The 17,507-nt window shown below is 42.4% G+C and overlaps 1 protein-coding gene across 3 annotated transcripts in view; it reads left to right on the forward strand.

Moving 5' to 3' along the window:
• Window positions 1-17,507, forward strand: part of CLIP2 (CAP-Gly domain containing linker protein 2) — a 196,309-nt gene that overhangs the window by 136,406 nt on the left and 42,396 nt on the right. For all 3 annotated transcript variants that reach the window (XM_082245205.1, XM_082245203.1, XM_082245204.1), the window contains exons 5-8: window positions 3,066-3,279; window positions 5,504-5,701; window positions 12,335-12,438; window positions 13,648-13,708. In XM_082245205.1, coding sequence (XP_082101331.1) covers window positions 3,066-3,279; window positions 5,504-5,701; window positions 12,335-12,438; window positions 13,648-13,708 — 577 coding nt within the window. The remainder of the gene's footprint in view (window positions 1-3,065; window positions 3,280-5,503; window positions 5,702-12,334; window positions 12,439-13,647; window positions 13,709-17,507) is intronic.

Here is a 17,507-nt window from a genome sequence, read left to right on the forward strand (position 1 = left end):
AGATCACTATGTTAATGGACAGATTTATACGTAACTGCACAGACACACTACTTTCTGTTTGTTACACGGTATGATTACAGCATATAAAACAATGTATCCCATACTTGATGTTAACATTGTTACATGCCTATGTAACTTTTTCAGGGCACATTATGCTTGTGTACAACAAGTACAGATATACCTGTATAGCACATTTTTATCAAAGCACTGATAAATATGTAGTGTGTGCCCACACATAACTAGGGTCATTTTGAAAGTGGGAAAAAAAATCTGTTACCTATATGAAACGGAGCATCACTGTCCTCCAAAGTGAACTGAAAAGGTAACCACACTAATGCAATTAGGAGAATATTAAATAATACAAATAAATTACAATGGACCCATTAGGAAAGGTAGAATGTCCTTACAACATTTCCGTAGAAGGCCATGAACATTATAGGAGAGCCAGTCATTGGTAGAAAAGAAATCTGATTGGGTAGGTCTTTAAAGTAAAACTATAGGCAAACTTTTTTTTTACATTTTGGATAGAGTATGGGAGGGTTAGAACCCCTGTCAGATTTCTTATCACTGTTTGTGTCCCGAGGGGGAGGTTTCCCGATTTCCCTTCACTTCCTGTTCCATAGCTAAACAGGAAGTGAGAGGAAATCCGTGCAAATTAAGGGAAATCATTGGGGACCACCAGGTCACCAGAACTAATGTCCCCATTTGAAGATTTCCCCTCTAATTCTTTTCTAAGTTTGAGTTTTTCTTTTACTTTCACTTTCAATGATAATGGTAAATAGGACAGATAGAGAGGGTGAATCTCCATAATGGGGGCACAGACAGAAATAAAAACTGACAATTTTTCTAATCCACCTCCACTCTATCCAAAACGCAAAATAAAACGTTTTGTCTTCAGTTATACTTTATATTTGTATTGACTTTTAAAATTCTACATCTCATAAAACCATGCAGTGCTTAAAGAGGTGTCCCTTGGATGAATGGTGCAATATCTCCTGTGCCCAAATGGAGATACTTCTATTGGTTGGTGACAGTGATTTTGATGTCAGTCATGAGACATTATTCAGTATGACAACTAGTAATAGATTATATATGGTGACATTACTTCATGGTATAATTGGTGACAGATTATATACAAAGACATTAGTCACTGTGACAGTCAGTAGTAGATTCTGTACAATGACATCAGTCACTATGACAATTGCTAATATATGACAGATTATACATAGTAAGATTAGTCAGTGTAATAGTTGGTTACAGATTATATATGTATTTTATCTATATTATTATAAATTGGTGTAACAGTTGGGGACATAATATATATAGTGACATTTGGTGTAATAATCACTGAGGAAATGTATAAACCTGAAGAAGGAATCTAAAGTTGTCCAAAAAGCTTGCATCTTTAATGACTTAGGTTAGCCAAACTTTCTGTAATAATCACTGGCAGATTATTTACAATTACAAGTCAGTGTAATAGGTTGTATATGACCAACTATGACAGTGATTTTAGTTGATATAGCAGTCGATTAGAGATTTGTATGGAAAGCAGATGGAGTCATGGAGGTATGGAGGTAAAGTGAGCAAAGTCAGGAACAGAGCACAGTGCAGACAATGAGATGGGAGAGCGCAGACAGTTTGGACACAGGGTGGTGTAGAAAGCACTATAACAGATACTACCATTGGGAACAGCGCAGCTGTGTCAAGCTTAAAGCTGCCAGTACGCAAAGTCCAAAAAGACAATGCGTGGAGTATGGAGATATTTGAAGAGTTGTGACAGAACAGCTGCACAGAAGTTAGAGTTTGGTAAGGCCGGTTTTAGACAAAATGGGCCGAATGCTCTAATCCTGTAACCCTAGCATAGAGCTGTTCCATAAGTAAGCTTTACGACAGTTCCTAAAAAAAACTTTACTCAGAATCAATATTAAAGCTGAACTCTGCACAATAAAATTAATATTAATGAAAAGCAACAGATCCAACGTAGCTGGTATTTGTGTGTTATAAGTATTACCCCACCATAGTCACTTATGTGTCCAATAACAGATCACTTGTTAAGACTTTTAAAGGCCAGTTAGGCAATTTTACCACATGCAGTGCCATTGTATTGTCAGATTTATGCCCATTACAACACTCTCCTACATTTCATTTCCCAAGTTCAGTGCTGAACCTCTACACCCCATCTAAGGCATTAGTGAGTATTGTCTGTGGTGAAGGACATAAACACTGCTGGGGATGTGGGCTGTTCTTTTTGTAATCAGTGTGAGCGCTGCACAGTGAGGTGGTATGGGCACTGGAGGTAAATAAGCTCTGTGTTAAGATAAAGCATGTTTTGTGCATCCAAATTCATGACTGGGTACAGAATCCTCCAAGACTAAAAACCTGGAGATTTTAATTTAGCTTTATACTACAAAACAGTGGTCTACAAACTGCAGCCCTTTGCTTGCCTTTATCTCACCCTTGGAGCACAATTCCTCCCACTGACACCAATGATGGGGCACTATTTTTTCCTCTGACATCAATGTGTAGGCAGGTGCCTACCGTAAGTGGGTATTTTGATGTATTTTGCCTGTGGTATTTATTCTGGTATAATGTATCCAGGCTGCAGGAGCTGGGTTGTAAGTGGCATCTTCCTGTGTTCTGGGGTATAAATATCTGCAGAGGACCGACCCCAGGGGTTCCAACATGGGAGAAGTCAGTGAAGACCAAGCGTATTAATGTAACTCTTCTGCTTCTTTATTGCTTCCTCTTCAATGGGTCTGTTCTACAGGGAAACCAAATTTCATGGACTTTTGTTGCTAGTGTGTTGACAGTGTGCAGTTCTATATGTGCATGCAGAACTGCACACTGAACGCAGGTATTGTGGTGTAAACAAGCCCTTATATGAGCTATTCTTTATTGTTATGATCTTTATCTCAGTGTAATGCACATTCTGGCATTGTGGCAGTCACTGACATCTGGAATTGAATAGATTGTAATAGTAACAGGGTTTCTAATTGGCCAGCTATTTTTTTGTTATGCAGTCAATGAACATCAGCTGATTGTATTTTTTTTTTTGTTTTTTACAGGTACTTTCAGTGTCCACCGAAGTTTGGCCTGTTTGCTCCTATCCACAAAGTGATCCGCATTGGTTTTCCATCTACAAGTCCTGCTAAAGCTAAGAAAAGCAAAAGGATGACAATGGGAGTGTCCGCATTGACTCACAGTCCCAGCAGCTCCTCCATCAGCTCAGTGAGCTCAGTGGCATCTTCTGTAGGAGGCAGACCTAGCAGGAGTGGCCTGGTAGGCAAATTGTTAATAGAATTTTAAGGGAAGTACATAGTTTATTCTAATAACATGCAATAGTTAATTTTATTCAGCTTTAAAATGTGTTTTATTCCTGTTTTCCATCAGCATAATGCATAAAGTATATTATTCAGCTCTGGCCAAAGTAATGTGCAATAGTGTTGGAACTTTGGCACTGCACTTGATTTTTGGAATGTTTGACAGTACATAAAGTATAACTAAGTGCCTGTTCACACATATGTGATGCAGGAACCCTGCGAATCCACTGCAGCTTCCCGTATCACACCCAACTCGCAGGCAGTTCCCACTGCCATATTCAAACTGCTGGGAGTGTCAATACAAAGGTAACGACACCCCCATATTAGTTCGAATATCGCAGTGCGAACTGTCAATTCGGACAGGAATCGGATCGCATAGGTGTGAACACCCATGCGATCTGATTCTGGTGCAGACCAAGAAAAGGGTCCTGCATGACTTTGGTCCGAATGCGATGCAAATTCAGCCAATCTGTATGGCTGAATTTGCATCGCACAGACATCGCGTGTGTTTTGCAGAACAGTGCGCTGCGAATCACATGCAATGTCTGACATCGCTATAGTTTTAACCTGGTACTAAAGGTAAAATGTTTTTTTTTTTTTTTTTACTTTGGGATAAAGAGAACACCTGTCAGGTTTGTATTGCTGTATGTGCCCCTATTAGGGAGATTCACGCTCTTTATTTGTTCTGTTTACCATTAACACTAAAAGTGAAAGGAAAAATATACCACATTTTGGGTTGCCAGCAAGACAGGTAGAGAGAGGGGACATTTTGCAGTGGGGACACTAGTTCTGGTGACAACCAAGGATTCGCTCACTTTTCCTCCCACTTCCTGTTTTGGTGATGGGAAGTGAAGATAAATCTCTCTAGTGGGACACAGATGACAAAAAAACTTACACGGGTTTTAACCCTTCCTTACTCCAAAATCTAAAAAGGAAAAACACTGACTTTACTTCTACTTTACTTAACTTCTACTGAAGGAGTGAAATTGTACATGAGTAACAGAACTACTATGGTTAACCTTGTCATAGCAATATATGTGCTGATTATGGTCCAAATTTTAGGGCAGTGCTACCAGACCCTGATATAGAATTATATAAAGAGCAGTGTTGCATAATCTGCCACCTTTTTAGAACTGGGGACTCCACTAATGTGATATCTCCACTTCACGGTTCCCAAGTTTGTAGGCCTATTACAAAGGTGTCCAACTTTTTCCTGGATTCTTTCATTAATTTCCATTAATTTAAAATCTTCCAAGAATAGTGTTAAACTATCTTTTGGTGTTACAGTGAGACAGCCAGGTAAGTTGTCAAGTTTCAGAAAAAAGAATACACAGCTTATTGATTATATATTTAGGCCTGAAATGTTAGGTTTGAGAGAACTGATTTTATATAGTATGGTTATACTGACCAATGAAGTAGCAAGTTAGAAAGTAAATACCATGGATGTTTCTGTCAATACTTATTTAATAGTATATTTACCGCATATTCAAGTAACTAGGCTAACAGTAATTTGTAACTCACGTCAGGTTAAGAGTCATGTGTTTTTATGCATAATAAACACCTGGATTGTAGTATAAGAATGAAAGGAAATGTATTCACTGCATTATTGTAACCTGAAGCAGAGCTGGCCCTACCATGGGTCCCACTGGACCCATTGGACCCAGGCAGGACTTGGAGAGGGGCAGCAAATTGACTCCTAAGATTTTATTTTCAGCAGTTTTGTGTGTCATCAGTTTGCGAAGCATTACAAGTGGAATTTCCCATCTCGTACTGCCGCCTGTAGTGCAAACTGATGAGTATGACGAGGCGAAGCGTCTCCTCCGGGGAAAGTCCCTCACCTGATCGTGGTGTGTGCAATGACGTCAGACATCAGCACACTCCATCTCATGCAGGGCAGGTTGGATCTTCTAGGGCGGTGGGTGCAGCAGACACAGGAGTGACAGGAGGACTGAGGACTGACAGTGGGTGTTTGGTGGACTGGTCTGGTGGTGTTATGAAAGAAGATAACAGTATATATAATATTTTCTATATTTTATATTGATATAAAATAATGGCTGTGGGGGCCTTTTGTTGGGCGTGATTTTTTTTTTTTTTTTTTTGGGGGGACAGCATTTTATTCTTGGACCCAGGCAGCACAATGTCTTGGGCCAGCCCTAACCTGAAGCTAACAGATTTGCTCATAGCTTACAGAAACTTCGTCTCGCTACGCACGAAAAATCTCTGGTACAACTGCACTTCAAGAGGCTCTGAAGGAAAAGCAGCAACACATTGAGCAATTATTGGCTGAAAGAGACCTGGAACGAGCTGAGGTAGCTAAAGCCACCAGTCACATCTGTGAAGTAGAGAAAGAGCTTACACATTTGAAAAACCAACATGAAAAGGTAAACCAATTACCATGTATTCATTCATATATTCACTGTTATGTTATATGGCTAGATATAAGGGCTTTAGTAGTGTACAGGAAAGCCCCATCTCCTGCTGAAGCATCTTTTTCATGTTACACTGAAGTGAGTTACTACTTTTGGCACTGGCATTAGATCACATATAAACGTCATCATTACCTACTGAAAGTAAACCTTATGGTACTAATTGCAATTACTATAAAGAGTATTAATTTCATTGCTAGGACATCTATACTGGAGCCAGCTCAAAAATTGACTGCTACTTTACTGGATCATTAACTGAAACTTACTTGGAATTATGATGCAGTAGCATAGAATAAAAGAAATATTAACTCATCACCCTTTATTAGCTACATGTGGCCACACTCATGTGAGAGGGTCCCTTAGTGGTGGAGGAACATAAAAACCTTATCCACCTCATCGTCATCTTGCGACCTCAGGGCCACCAAGCTGTGCACGACTATGTGGCCCAAATGCATCAAACCCCACAGTCCATGGGTGGCTTATCTGGCTTCCTTGAAATAATTGAAGACTTGAGTGTGCTATCTCCAGTCTCTTCCACTCACTTTACAGCCCAGCAGCGGAATCCCCCTTGATCTGCCTCTTGCATGTAGGGCCACAGGATGTAACACTGGTCACCATCCCAAACTCATCTTTTAACAGGCCTTCCAGGGTATGTTAACCCTTCATGTCAGATTAAACATAACACTCATCCCAGCTCAGCCATTACCAGAAGGTCAAGTCCAGAAACTTGCTTTTCTGAATGCTTTACTTAACAGCTGTTCCTTTACAAAATCAAGCTAGTGGCATAACACTTATTCATAGAGGGTTTGACTGCCAGTATTCTGAGTCTCTACAAAGCATCCCTCACAACATATCACCTTGAGTTATATTTCACAGGCCCAAGCTGGGGTCCACAATGTGAGAAAGCATGTGTCTACCTTGCCACCACAAACAGGAGTCTTTCATGGCAATTTCTCCCCTTGCACCAATGTCCCAAGCAGTTCCTCTCCCACTTTTTAGACCCTAAATAGGGAGAAAAAGTCCAGCCCTGACTGGCTGGAGACAAAGCAGCGATCACCCTTAAAGGTACACTAACCCCCTCCTACAGGCAAATCAATTATTACAAATCATTCTCCCAGCTTTGGAATAGTATTTTCCATAGCCACTGCACTAGAGCAACCGCTTTACATAATAGTTATGTGGGCTCCTCTTTGAATGTTTTTCATTGCTGTTTGCTCACTTTAAAAACAAAATGTTAACTTACTAGGTGTACTTTTTTATGACCATCAGTTATTAAAAGGCTTAAAGTGTATGTAAACTCTGTCAATTAACTTATCATATCTGCTCACTTTTGGTCTTATAAATGTACCATTGAAAATGTTTTGTTATGTCTAGTTGATAAGTGTGAAAAATAGCCATTGATTTTACCAAAAATCTTGTGAGCTGATCACTTCCTCTGCTCTCTGCCTGTATACAAATTGGGGTTATAGAGTGTTCTGTGTTCTTTGCAATGCATCACAAATGAAGTAGGCAAGACTGACAACACATGCTTTGGAATGGAGAGCCCAAAAAATACACTGTGTTGTCATGTCAAGGTAGTACATCATTACATTTATGGCACCTCAACAGTTTTGCCTTGACAAATGCTTTCTTATTATTTCCTTTATTTCCTACTGCAGAACAAGTCTTTGATGGAATGGGGTTTGTCCCTGTAGTAAGTTGTACAAGGGATAGGACTGCATTGTCAGTGTTAGCAAAAATGATGTCAACTTAAAGTGATTGTAAACAATTACCTTGTAAAACAGTCTATTCAGTTTAAAAATGAAATGAAAGGCAAAACATTTTATATATCTATACAGAGGCGGCTCTAGGCTTTGTGAGGCCTTAGGCAGAATTTAGACATGAGGCCCCACTCACCCCCTTCGCAAAGGTTAAGGAAGAACCCCAAGGCCGAGCATCTAATTACTGCTGCTTGTGTGGGTGGGATGTGTACTGTGGAAACCACATGGGATGAATAGGAGAGGGATGGGACTGGGAACCATGGGTAAATGATGAGGGATGGGTAGAGGAGAACTGGAGTGAAACTGAGGGATCCTGGTCTGTATAGTAATAAAAAAAAAAGAAGGATTTGTGCTTGCATGAGGGGAAAAGACAGACAGACAGGGGGACAGATGGACAGACTGGCAGGGGGACAGATGGGCAGACTGGGGGACAGATGGGCAGACTGGGGGACAGATGGGCAGACTGGGGGACAGATGGGCAGACTGGCAGGGGGACAGATGGACAGACTGGCAGGGGGACAGATGGACAGACTGGCAGGGGGACAGATGGACAGACTGGCAGGGGGACAGATGGGCAGACTGGCAGGGGGACAGACGGACAGACTGGCAGGGGGACAGACGGACAGACTGGGGGACAGATGGACAGACAGGGGGACAGATGGACAGACTGGGGGACAGATGGACAGACTGGCAGGGGGACAGATGGACAGACTGGCAGGGGGACAGATGGACAGACAGGGGGACAGATGGACAGAGAGATGGACAGACAGGGGGACAGACAGGGGGACAGATGGACAGACTGGCAGGGGGACAGATGGACAGACTGGCAGGGGGACAGATGGACAGACTGGCAGGGGGACAGATGGGCAGACTGGGGGACAGATGGACAGACTGGCAGGGGGACAGATGGACAGACTGGCAGGGGGACAGATGGACAGACTGGCAGTGGGACAGATGGGCAGACTGGGGGACAGATGGGCAGACTGGGGGACAGATGGACAGACTGGCAGGGGGACAGATGGACAGACTGGCAGGGGGACAGATGGACAGACTGGCAGGGGGACAGATGGACAGACTGGCAGGGGGACAGATGGACAGACTGGCAGGGGGACAGATGGACAGACTGGCAGGGGGACAGATGGACAGACTGGCAGGGGGACAGATGGACAGACAGATGGACAGGCAGGGGGACAGATGGACAGACAGGGGGACAGATGGACAGATGGACAGACTGGGGGACAGATGGACAGACAGGGGGACAGATGGACAGACTGGGGGACAGATGGACAGACTGGCAGTGGGACAGATGGGCAGACTGGGGGACAGATGGGCAGACTGGGGGACAGATGGGCAGACTGGGGGACAGGTGGGCAGACTGGCAGTGGGACAGATGGACAGACAGGGGGACAGATGGACAGACAGGGGGACAGACAGAAAAGAAAGGAGGGGAGGGAGAAAGAAAGGAATGGAAAGAGATGGAGGAAGGGTGCTCCTTAGATCAGAGTACTCACTGGAAGGGATGGATGGAAGGGATGGATGGAGGGATCAGGATTCAGGCACCATCTTTCCTCTTCTTGTTCCTGGTTTGCAAATTCTTCCCGCCCATACCTCATCTTCTGAGACTGTCGGGGAGTGTGGGCGGGGCAAGCACAGGTGGAGAGGTCGGGAGGAGGAGTAGAAGCAGCTCTTTCTCCTCCCCTGTCTGTGGTCTGTGAGGGAGAAGTGTCAGCGCTGCGGCTCCAGTATTTGGCTGTGATCAGGAGATGTCAGTGAGCTCCCATTCCGCGGTGAGCTGCTCCTGATCACAGCCCCGAATCGTAGCAGATTCTCCTGCTTACAGACTGGCCGGGACTGTACTGATGGCAGGGAGATCCCTGCTGCCAGCCTCAGAGGCGGCTCTGTAACTCGGCATATTAGGCGGCCGCGAGGCCCCTGTGAGTGCGAGGCCTTCGGCGACCGCCTAATTTGCCTAATTAGAGAGCCGCCTCTGAATCTATATATACATTATAAATACTTTTTTTTTTTTTTTATAAGTGATCACGTTTCCTCTATTCCCTGTGTTCTCAGCTGCATAAGAGCTGGGGGGGGGGGGGAGAAGCAACAGTACACTGAGCTTCCCAGTTAAAAGCTGTGCGGGGGGGGGGGGGCGTGTCAGGACAAGTCTAATCATTGGAGCAGAGCAGGCTAGGTTCCCAGCATTTGCTAGAGAACCGACCACGTTGTGTTCTCCTTCTTGGTGTGGTCAGTTTTTAATTGTAAAGCAGAGGGACTGGCAGGAACACCAGGGGTTTCACTTAAAGGAAGCAATACAAAAAGAATGGGATACTTTTTCATACAGGTACAAAGTACAGCAGGCACATATCAGGAATATGAAGTGTTGGGGTAAAAAACACTTTATTAATTTAAAAACACCCACAATTTTTATAGTGGAAAATGGTTATAAACTCTGTAAGGGTTGGTCTCCATTCGAGTTATTTTACTTCAAATGCAGTCACGAGGACAGGAAGTGGCAGAATATCTCTCTAAAGCAGGGGTGGGGAACCAACGTCCCGGGGGGCGTATGCGGCCCTCGAAGTCATTTGGTCCGGCCCCCCGTGCAGCTGAGTCTGTGTCTCTCAGCTGATCTGTCAGAATGGAGCCAATGCTTCCTGTATAGTTCCGGCTCCGTTCTGACAGTCTAAGTGAGTCACAGGTGGAGTGATATCAAATGCCCTCCGCCTGTGACCAATACAGGAAACATCGCCACTTCCTCCAGCGTGGCGCCGCTGCTAGCCAGCATTTCCCACCAGCAGCACACACAGCACTACCAGCCAGAGCCAGCAGTACCAGCCAGAGCCAGCAGTACTCACAGCAGTACCAGCCAAAGCCAGCAGTACTCACAGCAGTATAAGCCAGAGCCAGCAGTACCCACAGCAGTACCAGCCAGAGCCAGCAGTACCCACAGCAAAACCAGCAGTACCCACAGCAGTACCAGCCAGAGCCGGTAGTACACACAGCAGTACCAGCCAGATTCAGCAGTACCCACAACAGTACCAGCCAGCAGTACCTACAGCACAGTACCAGCCAGCAGTACCCACAGCAATACCAGCCAGCAGTATCCACAGCAGTACCAGCCAGCAGTACCCACAGCACAGTACCAGCCAGCAGTACCAGCCTGAGCCAGCAGTACCCAAGGCAGTACCTACAGCACAGTACCAGCCTGAATCAGCAATACCCACAGCAGTACCAGCCTGAGCCAGCAGCACCAGCCAGCAGGACCCACAGCACAGTACAAGCCAGCAGTACCAGCCTGAGCCAGCAGTACCAGCCAGCAGTACCCACAGCACAGTACAAACCAGCAGTACCAGCCTGAGCCAGCAGTACCCACAGCAGTACCAGGCAGCTATACCCACCAGTATTACCCGCCAGCAGTTCTTTTCAAAGCTTACCACCACAAAGTCGACTGCGCTCCAGACTGACCGACGCAAACCTGGAAAACCAGTTGCGAGTAGCAACATCATCAATACCAGCTAACATCACACACCTCACCAAAGAGAAGCAGTTGCAGCCATCACATTATGGGGGAGTTAATTGCATTTTTGACCAAATATAACAGGCACATTTTTAAGTTGATAATTTTGTACGGCCCCCGAATTATTTTATGAATACCCAAATGGCCCTTGGCAGAAAAAAGGTTCCCCACCCCTGCTCTAAAGGGACACACAGATAGGAATAAATGGTTGGCTTTTTTTTTTAGCAGAGTTAGGAACGGGTAGAAGTTTAATTTAGCACCCATTTGAATTGAGCCATTGGCTACAATGCTACCTACTACATACAGCAATTTGAAGAATGTTTATTAGATAACTAGGTTTTGGTGTCCATGTATAGACGCTCACGTGTATACCAATTGTGCAATTTTTTTTTGTTAATTTTCTGCACAGCTGGTTTTAACACGAAAGGTCCCCATAATGTCTGTAAGAAGATACTGATAATTTCATTAACACCTCTCCTGTAATTTCCGCCATATTCATAGTGAGATTTATCGCATTAAAGCTTAATTAATCAAAGCACAATGAAGAGAAGTTAACTTTCAAAGAATACTATATCTAATATATTTTTTAAAAGCATTGTGTCGGAAGGCAAGATATATGCAGCTATGATCTCCCTAAAAAGAAACATTAACTTTAAAGTGTTTATAAAAATACTACTTTTTCTCATATGATGGATATGGTAAACTGGATGCCGGAGGCTTCATGCTTTGCTAATGCTAAAAATAAGCCTTTTATTAGAGAAAGGCATGCAAGCATATCACAGTGATCGTCTAATACAGATAACCACTAATACAGTTTCTGTTTTATGCAGTCACGCAGTCACGCATGAATCCAAGGAGGGAAACATTGCCTGGCTGTAGATATTGTCCATTAAAATATGCTTCGGACTTATGAAAAGATTTGTTACTCAAGCAACACACTGGCAGAGAATGGTGGCTAAGCTCTATAGACGGTAGTAAAAATGAATCTGCTGTAAGTGTCTGCAGGATATCCTATTACTCCAGAAGCCCATTTACCATAAATATGGGTGACTTTTGTCTGGGAATTGTCCCAGCTGTTCCCTATAACTTATACTAAATTCACCAGGTTATATTACTTTTTACTAATAATTTGAAAACTGAAAACATTTTACATTTTTCCGATATAATGCTAATATTAGGGGTCAATAGATATCTTTTATATTTATTTACTATAACAAGAGATTTGTATTTGCATTTGACTGTTTTTTTTTTTTTGTATGCACAATAGAGTGTGTACAAGATAGCTTTCTATGTGCTAATAGCTTTTTTCTGTGCCAGTATATTACAGAGGCAGAGGGAAATCTACAGAGGGCTCGTTCTATGGTAGAAACAACACAGAAAGAGAAAATTGAGCTGCTTAACCAACTAGAAGAGGAAAGAAGGTAAAACATTAGAAATACAATTGTATTAAAAATGAACAATATTTTTTTACATGTGATATTCTAAATATTTTATATTCATTATAGTCATTGGTGCCCAACAAAAGTTAAAATCCATTGTAAACTTCAAAGCCTTTTTTTTCTTTTCGTATAGCATATATTAAATAGTAAATGCGTGTTGAATTTTTTTTAAAGACTTTTTATAGCTTGACAAATGAAACAAAAATCCTCATTTTCTAGATAATAAATAGATAATTTAGATAATATATCTAAATTTAGATAATATATCTATATTTAGATAATATCTAAATTAGATAATAAGTACACCGTTGTGATGGAAATTATGATTCCCACCATACTTGGTTGATTCAGTCCAGTGATTTGCTGCATATGCTGACAAACTACCATGCTAAGTAACCTTTAGACAAGAATCTAATGTGTCTTTGGCAAGCTTTTTAATATCATGCACATCCAAAGGGACGCAGCAATGCCTTCTTTTATATACCTCTGTGCCAGATCATCCTAATGTTTGGAAGATTCTTACTAGCTGGGTCCCTGATGACAGCTGTCAGGAGAGGAAAATAACGGGAAACTTTTATATATGCAAGTATGCTTCATTTGCCTGGACAAGAAATGAGCTGATAAACATTAACATTTACAGATTCTGCAGATGGTCAACTCCATACAAACAGTTAACAATAATACAGATAAAGCACATATGTAACAGGTATTTTGCCTGAGAAAAAAAATTGAAGAAAAATTACAGATTGAGATCTATAGACCCATGCAATGCTATATAGCAGCAAGCTTGAGAAATGTAACAGCACTTTTCAAAACAGTACTCTTGGAGACTTAGCACTCTCATGTATGCTCTTTGACTATATCAATTACACTTTTTCCTTTTGTAGACATATGTAAGCCTCTCTCATCACACATTAAAACCAAGCAGACGCTCACACTAACTACTCACACTCACACTAACTAACTAACTAACCTTACTTTAACTTTAACCTAGCATGCAGCTGCTCAGTATAAACATAGATTTTAGGTCATTACAGTGGATGACTTGAAAAATTATTTGGGTAGTTTAGAGGAGTTTAAGTTATTGAATCAAACAGGTTTTTGTATGGTTGCTTCAAGTTCTTAAGGTAATAGTCCATGAATTAATGGTCTATCAGTCTCTATAATAATAAATCTGTTATCCCGTTATAGGAAAGTAGAAGACCTCCAGTTCAGAGTGGAAGAGGAGTCCATTACAAAGGGAGATCTTGAGGTATCTATTCCTTCATTTAGCTACCTATTTCATTTGGAAAATCTGGTATGACAGTAGTTGTGTACCAAATTTTCCACGCAATTATTACCATAATTTTCCACGCAACCCGTAGACCTGATTTTACTTTCTGTACTGAACATCACCAATTAAAGCACTTGACTAGTTGCTCTGAGGAACACCACTACTTTCCAGAGTGCTGTGTTAGGAAAGTGTGACCAAGTTCCAGCAGACATATTAAAGAAAAAGTTACTAGTGATGGTGAAGGTGTAATTCCCTGGTATGGGCAGTTGTAACAGGTAATCTAATGGGCATGCCAAGGGTATCTTGGTTCTCAGTAGAAAGCAGGAACAAAAGTCTTTGAGGAAAAGCATCTGCAATGCCAGTAGCAAATACATTATATAATTTATGGAAAAATAATAATTTGGTTGCTTTGGGTAATACAGTCTTTTTCCCGGACATAAAGCCTGTCCACATTATTTACAAGGTCAGGTATTGTTGCATGTCACAGGTATTCTCTTTGAATAGATTCCAGCAGATAATCTATTCCAGTATAAACAATAAACGTCTTGCTTACTTGTGCCACTAGATTTAATAAACTTTACATTAAAAGAATGCTGACAACAAGGACTAGGATAGCCATGAAGGGTCACATGTTTTACTGGAAGCAACAAGTTGTGAGAAATCTGTCCTTGCACCACCAGATCCCCGGGACCTGTTTTTCCCCCTGCTGACATGGCAAAGACAGTACAATGTTCGATCATATTCCCTATAGAGCAGGGAATGATTGATGTCTGGTTTTAAAGCATGATCTTTATGTGTCATAATAATAAATACTTCTGGCACTTTTTATTTTTGTCTGGATTACCCATACAAAGTTCGGTATCAAAAGCAATGCTCCAGTTCATTGCATCACTTGTGACAACTGAGTCGCGTAAGACCACTTTTAAAATACAACTAAATAAATTGTTCCCAAATCCAGTTAATGTGAGATACACAAGCCTTATAAAGTAAAAAGAAAACGTCCTTTCCTGACTAAGCCAAATGCCCATCTTGCGTGTCCCTCATTCTCCCCCTACCAGGCACGGGCAGTGCTGTCAATCCAGAAAGCAGTAGCCAGGTGATGATAACAAAACAAGCTTGTTAATCAGCGTTGACAATCTGGATAGCCACGTCCCCTGCAACATCTTTTCATCCCATGCACTGCAAGCAGGCTCAGACTACACGAGAGTGACAACTCTGCTCTGAATTCAGGAGCAGTGCAGAATTGTTGCCACATCATCACAGGAAGTGGCAATAGGTGCACTTCACTGACAGGCCCAACAGGCATTTGTGGGACTTTGCAGGGGGACTAAAGCTGGCTATACATGGCAGGCAGCTGAATGAAAAAAAACAACAGAATCCACCTTGTTTATGTGGATGGAGGAATCCCCCCCCGCTGGGACATTGTATAATGACAGCAGCTCCTGTGGCTGTCAGAATGAACTAATCAGCCGCTTATCAAGAAGAATTTTCCAACTTGGCCTTTTGATCAGTGCATATCCAGTTTAAGAGAAAACAGTAAGTGCATATGCACTAATAATTTTTAGAGGAAGGCTGTAGTACTATTTTAAAGTGGAGTTCCAGTCATTTTTACGTTTATTAAAAGTCAGCATCTGCAAAAAGTGTAGCCTGAGGCCTCGCTCCTCTCTCTCGCCTCTACCCGGCGCTGGCATCACAAGTGTGGGCACCCGGCTGTAACAGCTTGCAGCTTGACAGCCAGATGCACACTGTGCATGCGCGAGTCACGCTGTGCTTCCTCAGTGGCCGGGCAATGTTCTGGGACCTGTCAAAACTAGGTACCCGCTCTCCCCCAAAACAAAATTACATGCCAAATGTGGCATGTTAGGGGATGAGGAGTGCTTAAAGCGGAAGTTATACTTTTTGGTAGAACTCCGCTTTAAGCTTTACATTAATACTCCTGACTCAAGGAAAATATTGCACTGTATGGACAAGTACTGTGCTATGTAAACTTAATTTGTGCTTCATATTAAAACACACAATTATTTTTGACTGAACTTGAAGACAATACCATTTTAACTCTGTGACTGTTTCCTGTGCAGACTTTTTTTATTAAAGAAAAAGATTGCACGGGGGACTGTTATCAGTATTTTTCTCTAGAAGCTTTCTTATCAGAGCGTTACTAGAACTTATAAATATTGTGTCTAAGCCAAGGCTCACAGGCACACTGGCTCTCTGTCACAATGTCCCCATTCTTTTGCAGTTCATCCTCCCAGATGGCCCCTTCCATTGACATTCACTCAAATAGAAACACATTGTGGAATGACATTCAAGTGCCTTTGTGGGGAAAGCTTCCGGGCTCTGTGATCATATATCCAAATAAGAAGATAGATAATGTATTCACACTTTTTTTTGCTGTATTAATTTAGAAAATATTTTTTAAAAATATGACAACATTTGACAAATAGTCTAAATCTAAAAAAAGTTTTATCTTTATTGTTATAAAAAATGCTACTGCAGCTTCTGCTAGTAGGGCTGTATACTGATGCTAATCAATGATTATAAGGCACTCAGAGTTTGCTATTCTTGTGCTTTGGCAGCATGACTCAATTCTGAAAAAGAGAAAGATATACAGTGCATCCGGAAAGTATTCACAGCGCTTCACTTTTTCCACATTTTGTTAGGTTACAGCCTTATTCCAAAATGGATTAAATGTATTATTTTCCTCACAAACAATACCTCATAATGACAACTTGAAATAAGTTTGTTTGAAACCTTTTCAAATTTGTTAAAATTAAAAAACAAAACAAATCACATGTACTTAAGTATTCACAGCCTTTGCTCAGTACTTTGTTGAAGTACCTTTGGCACCAATTACAGCCTTAAGTCTTTTTGAGTATGATGCTACAAGCTTGGCACACCTATTTCTGGGCAGTTTCTCTCATTCTTCTTTGCAGGCCCTCTCAAGCTCCATTAGGTTGCATGGGGAGCGTCAGTGCACAGCCATTTTCAGATCTCTCCAGAGATGTTCAATCGGGATCAAGTCTGGGCTCTGGCTGGGCCACTCAAGGACATTCACAGAGTTGTCCCGTAGCCACTCCTTTGCTATCTTGGCTGTCTGCTTAGGGGCGTTGTCCTGTTGGAAGATGAACCTTCACCTCAGTCTGAGGTCCAGAGCGCGTTGGAGCAGGTTTTCATTAAGGATGTCTCTGAACATTGCTGCATTCATCTTTCCCTCGATCCTGATTAGTCTACCAGTTCCTGCCGCTAAAAAACCTCCCCACAGCATGATGCTGCCATCACCATGTTTCTGTAGTGATGGCATTGGCCAGACGATGAACAGTGCCTGGTTTCCTCCAGACATGACGCATGCCATTAAGGTCAAAGAGTTCAATCTTTGTTCCATCAGGCCAGAGAACTTTGTTTCTCAAGGTCTGAGAGTCCTTCAGGTGCCTTTTGGCAAATTCCAGGCGAACTGTCATGTGCCTTTTACTGAGGAATGGCTTCCGTCTGGCCACTCTACCATACAGGCCTGATTGGTGGAGTGCTGCAGAGATGGATGTTCTTCTGGAAAATTCTCCACTCTCCACAGAGAAATACTGGAGCTCTATCAGAGTGACCATCGGGTTCTTGGTCACCTCCATGACTAAGGCCCTTCTATCCCGACCGCTCAGTTTAGCCAGGCGGCCCACTCTAGGAAGAGCCCTGGTGGTTCCAAACTTCTTCCATTTACGGATGATGGAGGCCACTGTGCTCATTGGGACCTTTAATGCTGCAGAAAGTTTTCTGTACCCTTCCCCAG

The sequence above is a fragment of the Pelophylax lessonae genome (genome assembly GCF_965119305.1).
Source record: "Pelophylax lessonae genome assembly, chromosome: 2".
NCBI lineage: Eukaryota > Metazoa > Chordata > Amphibia > Anura > Ranidae > Pelophylax > Pelophylax lessonae.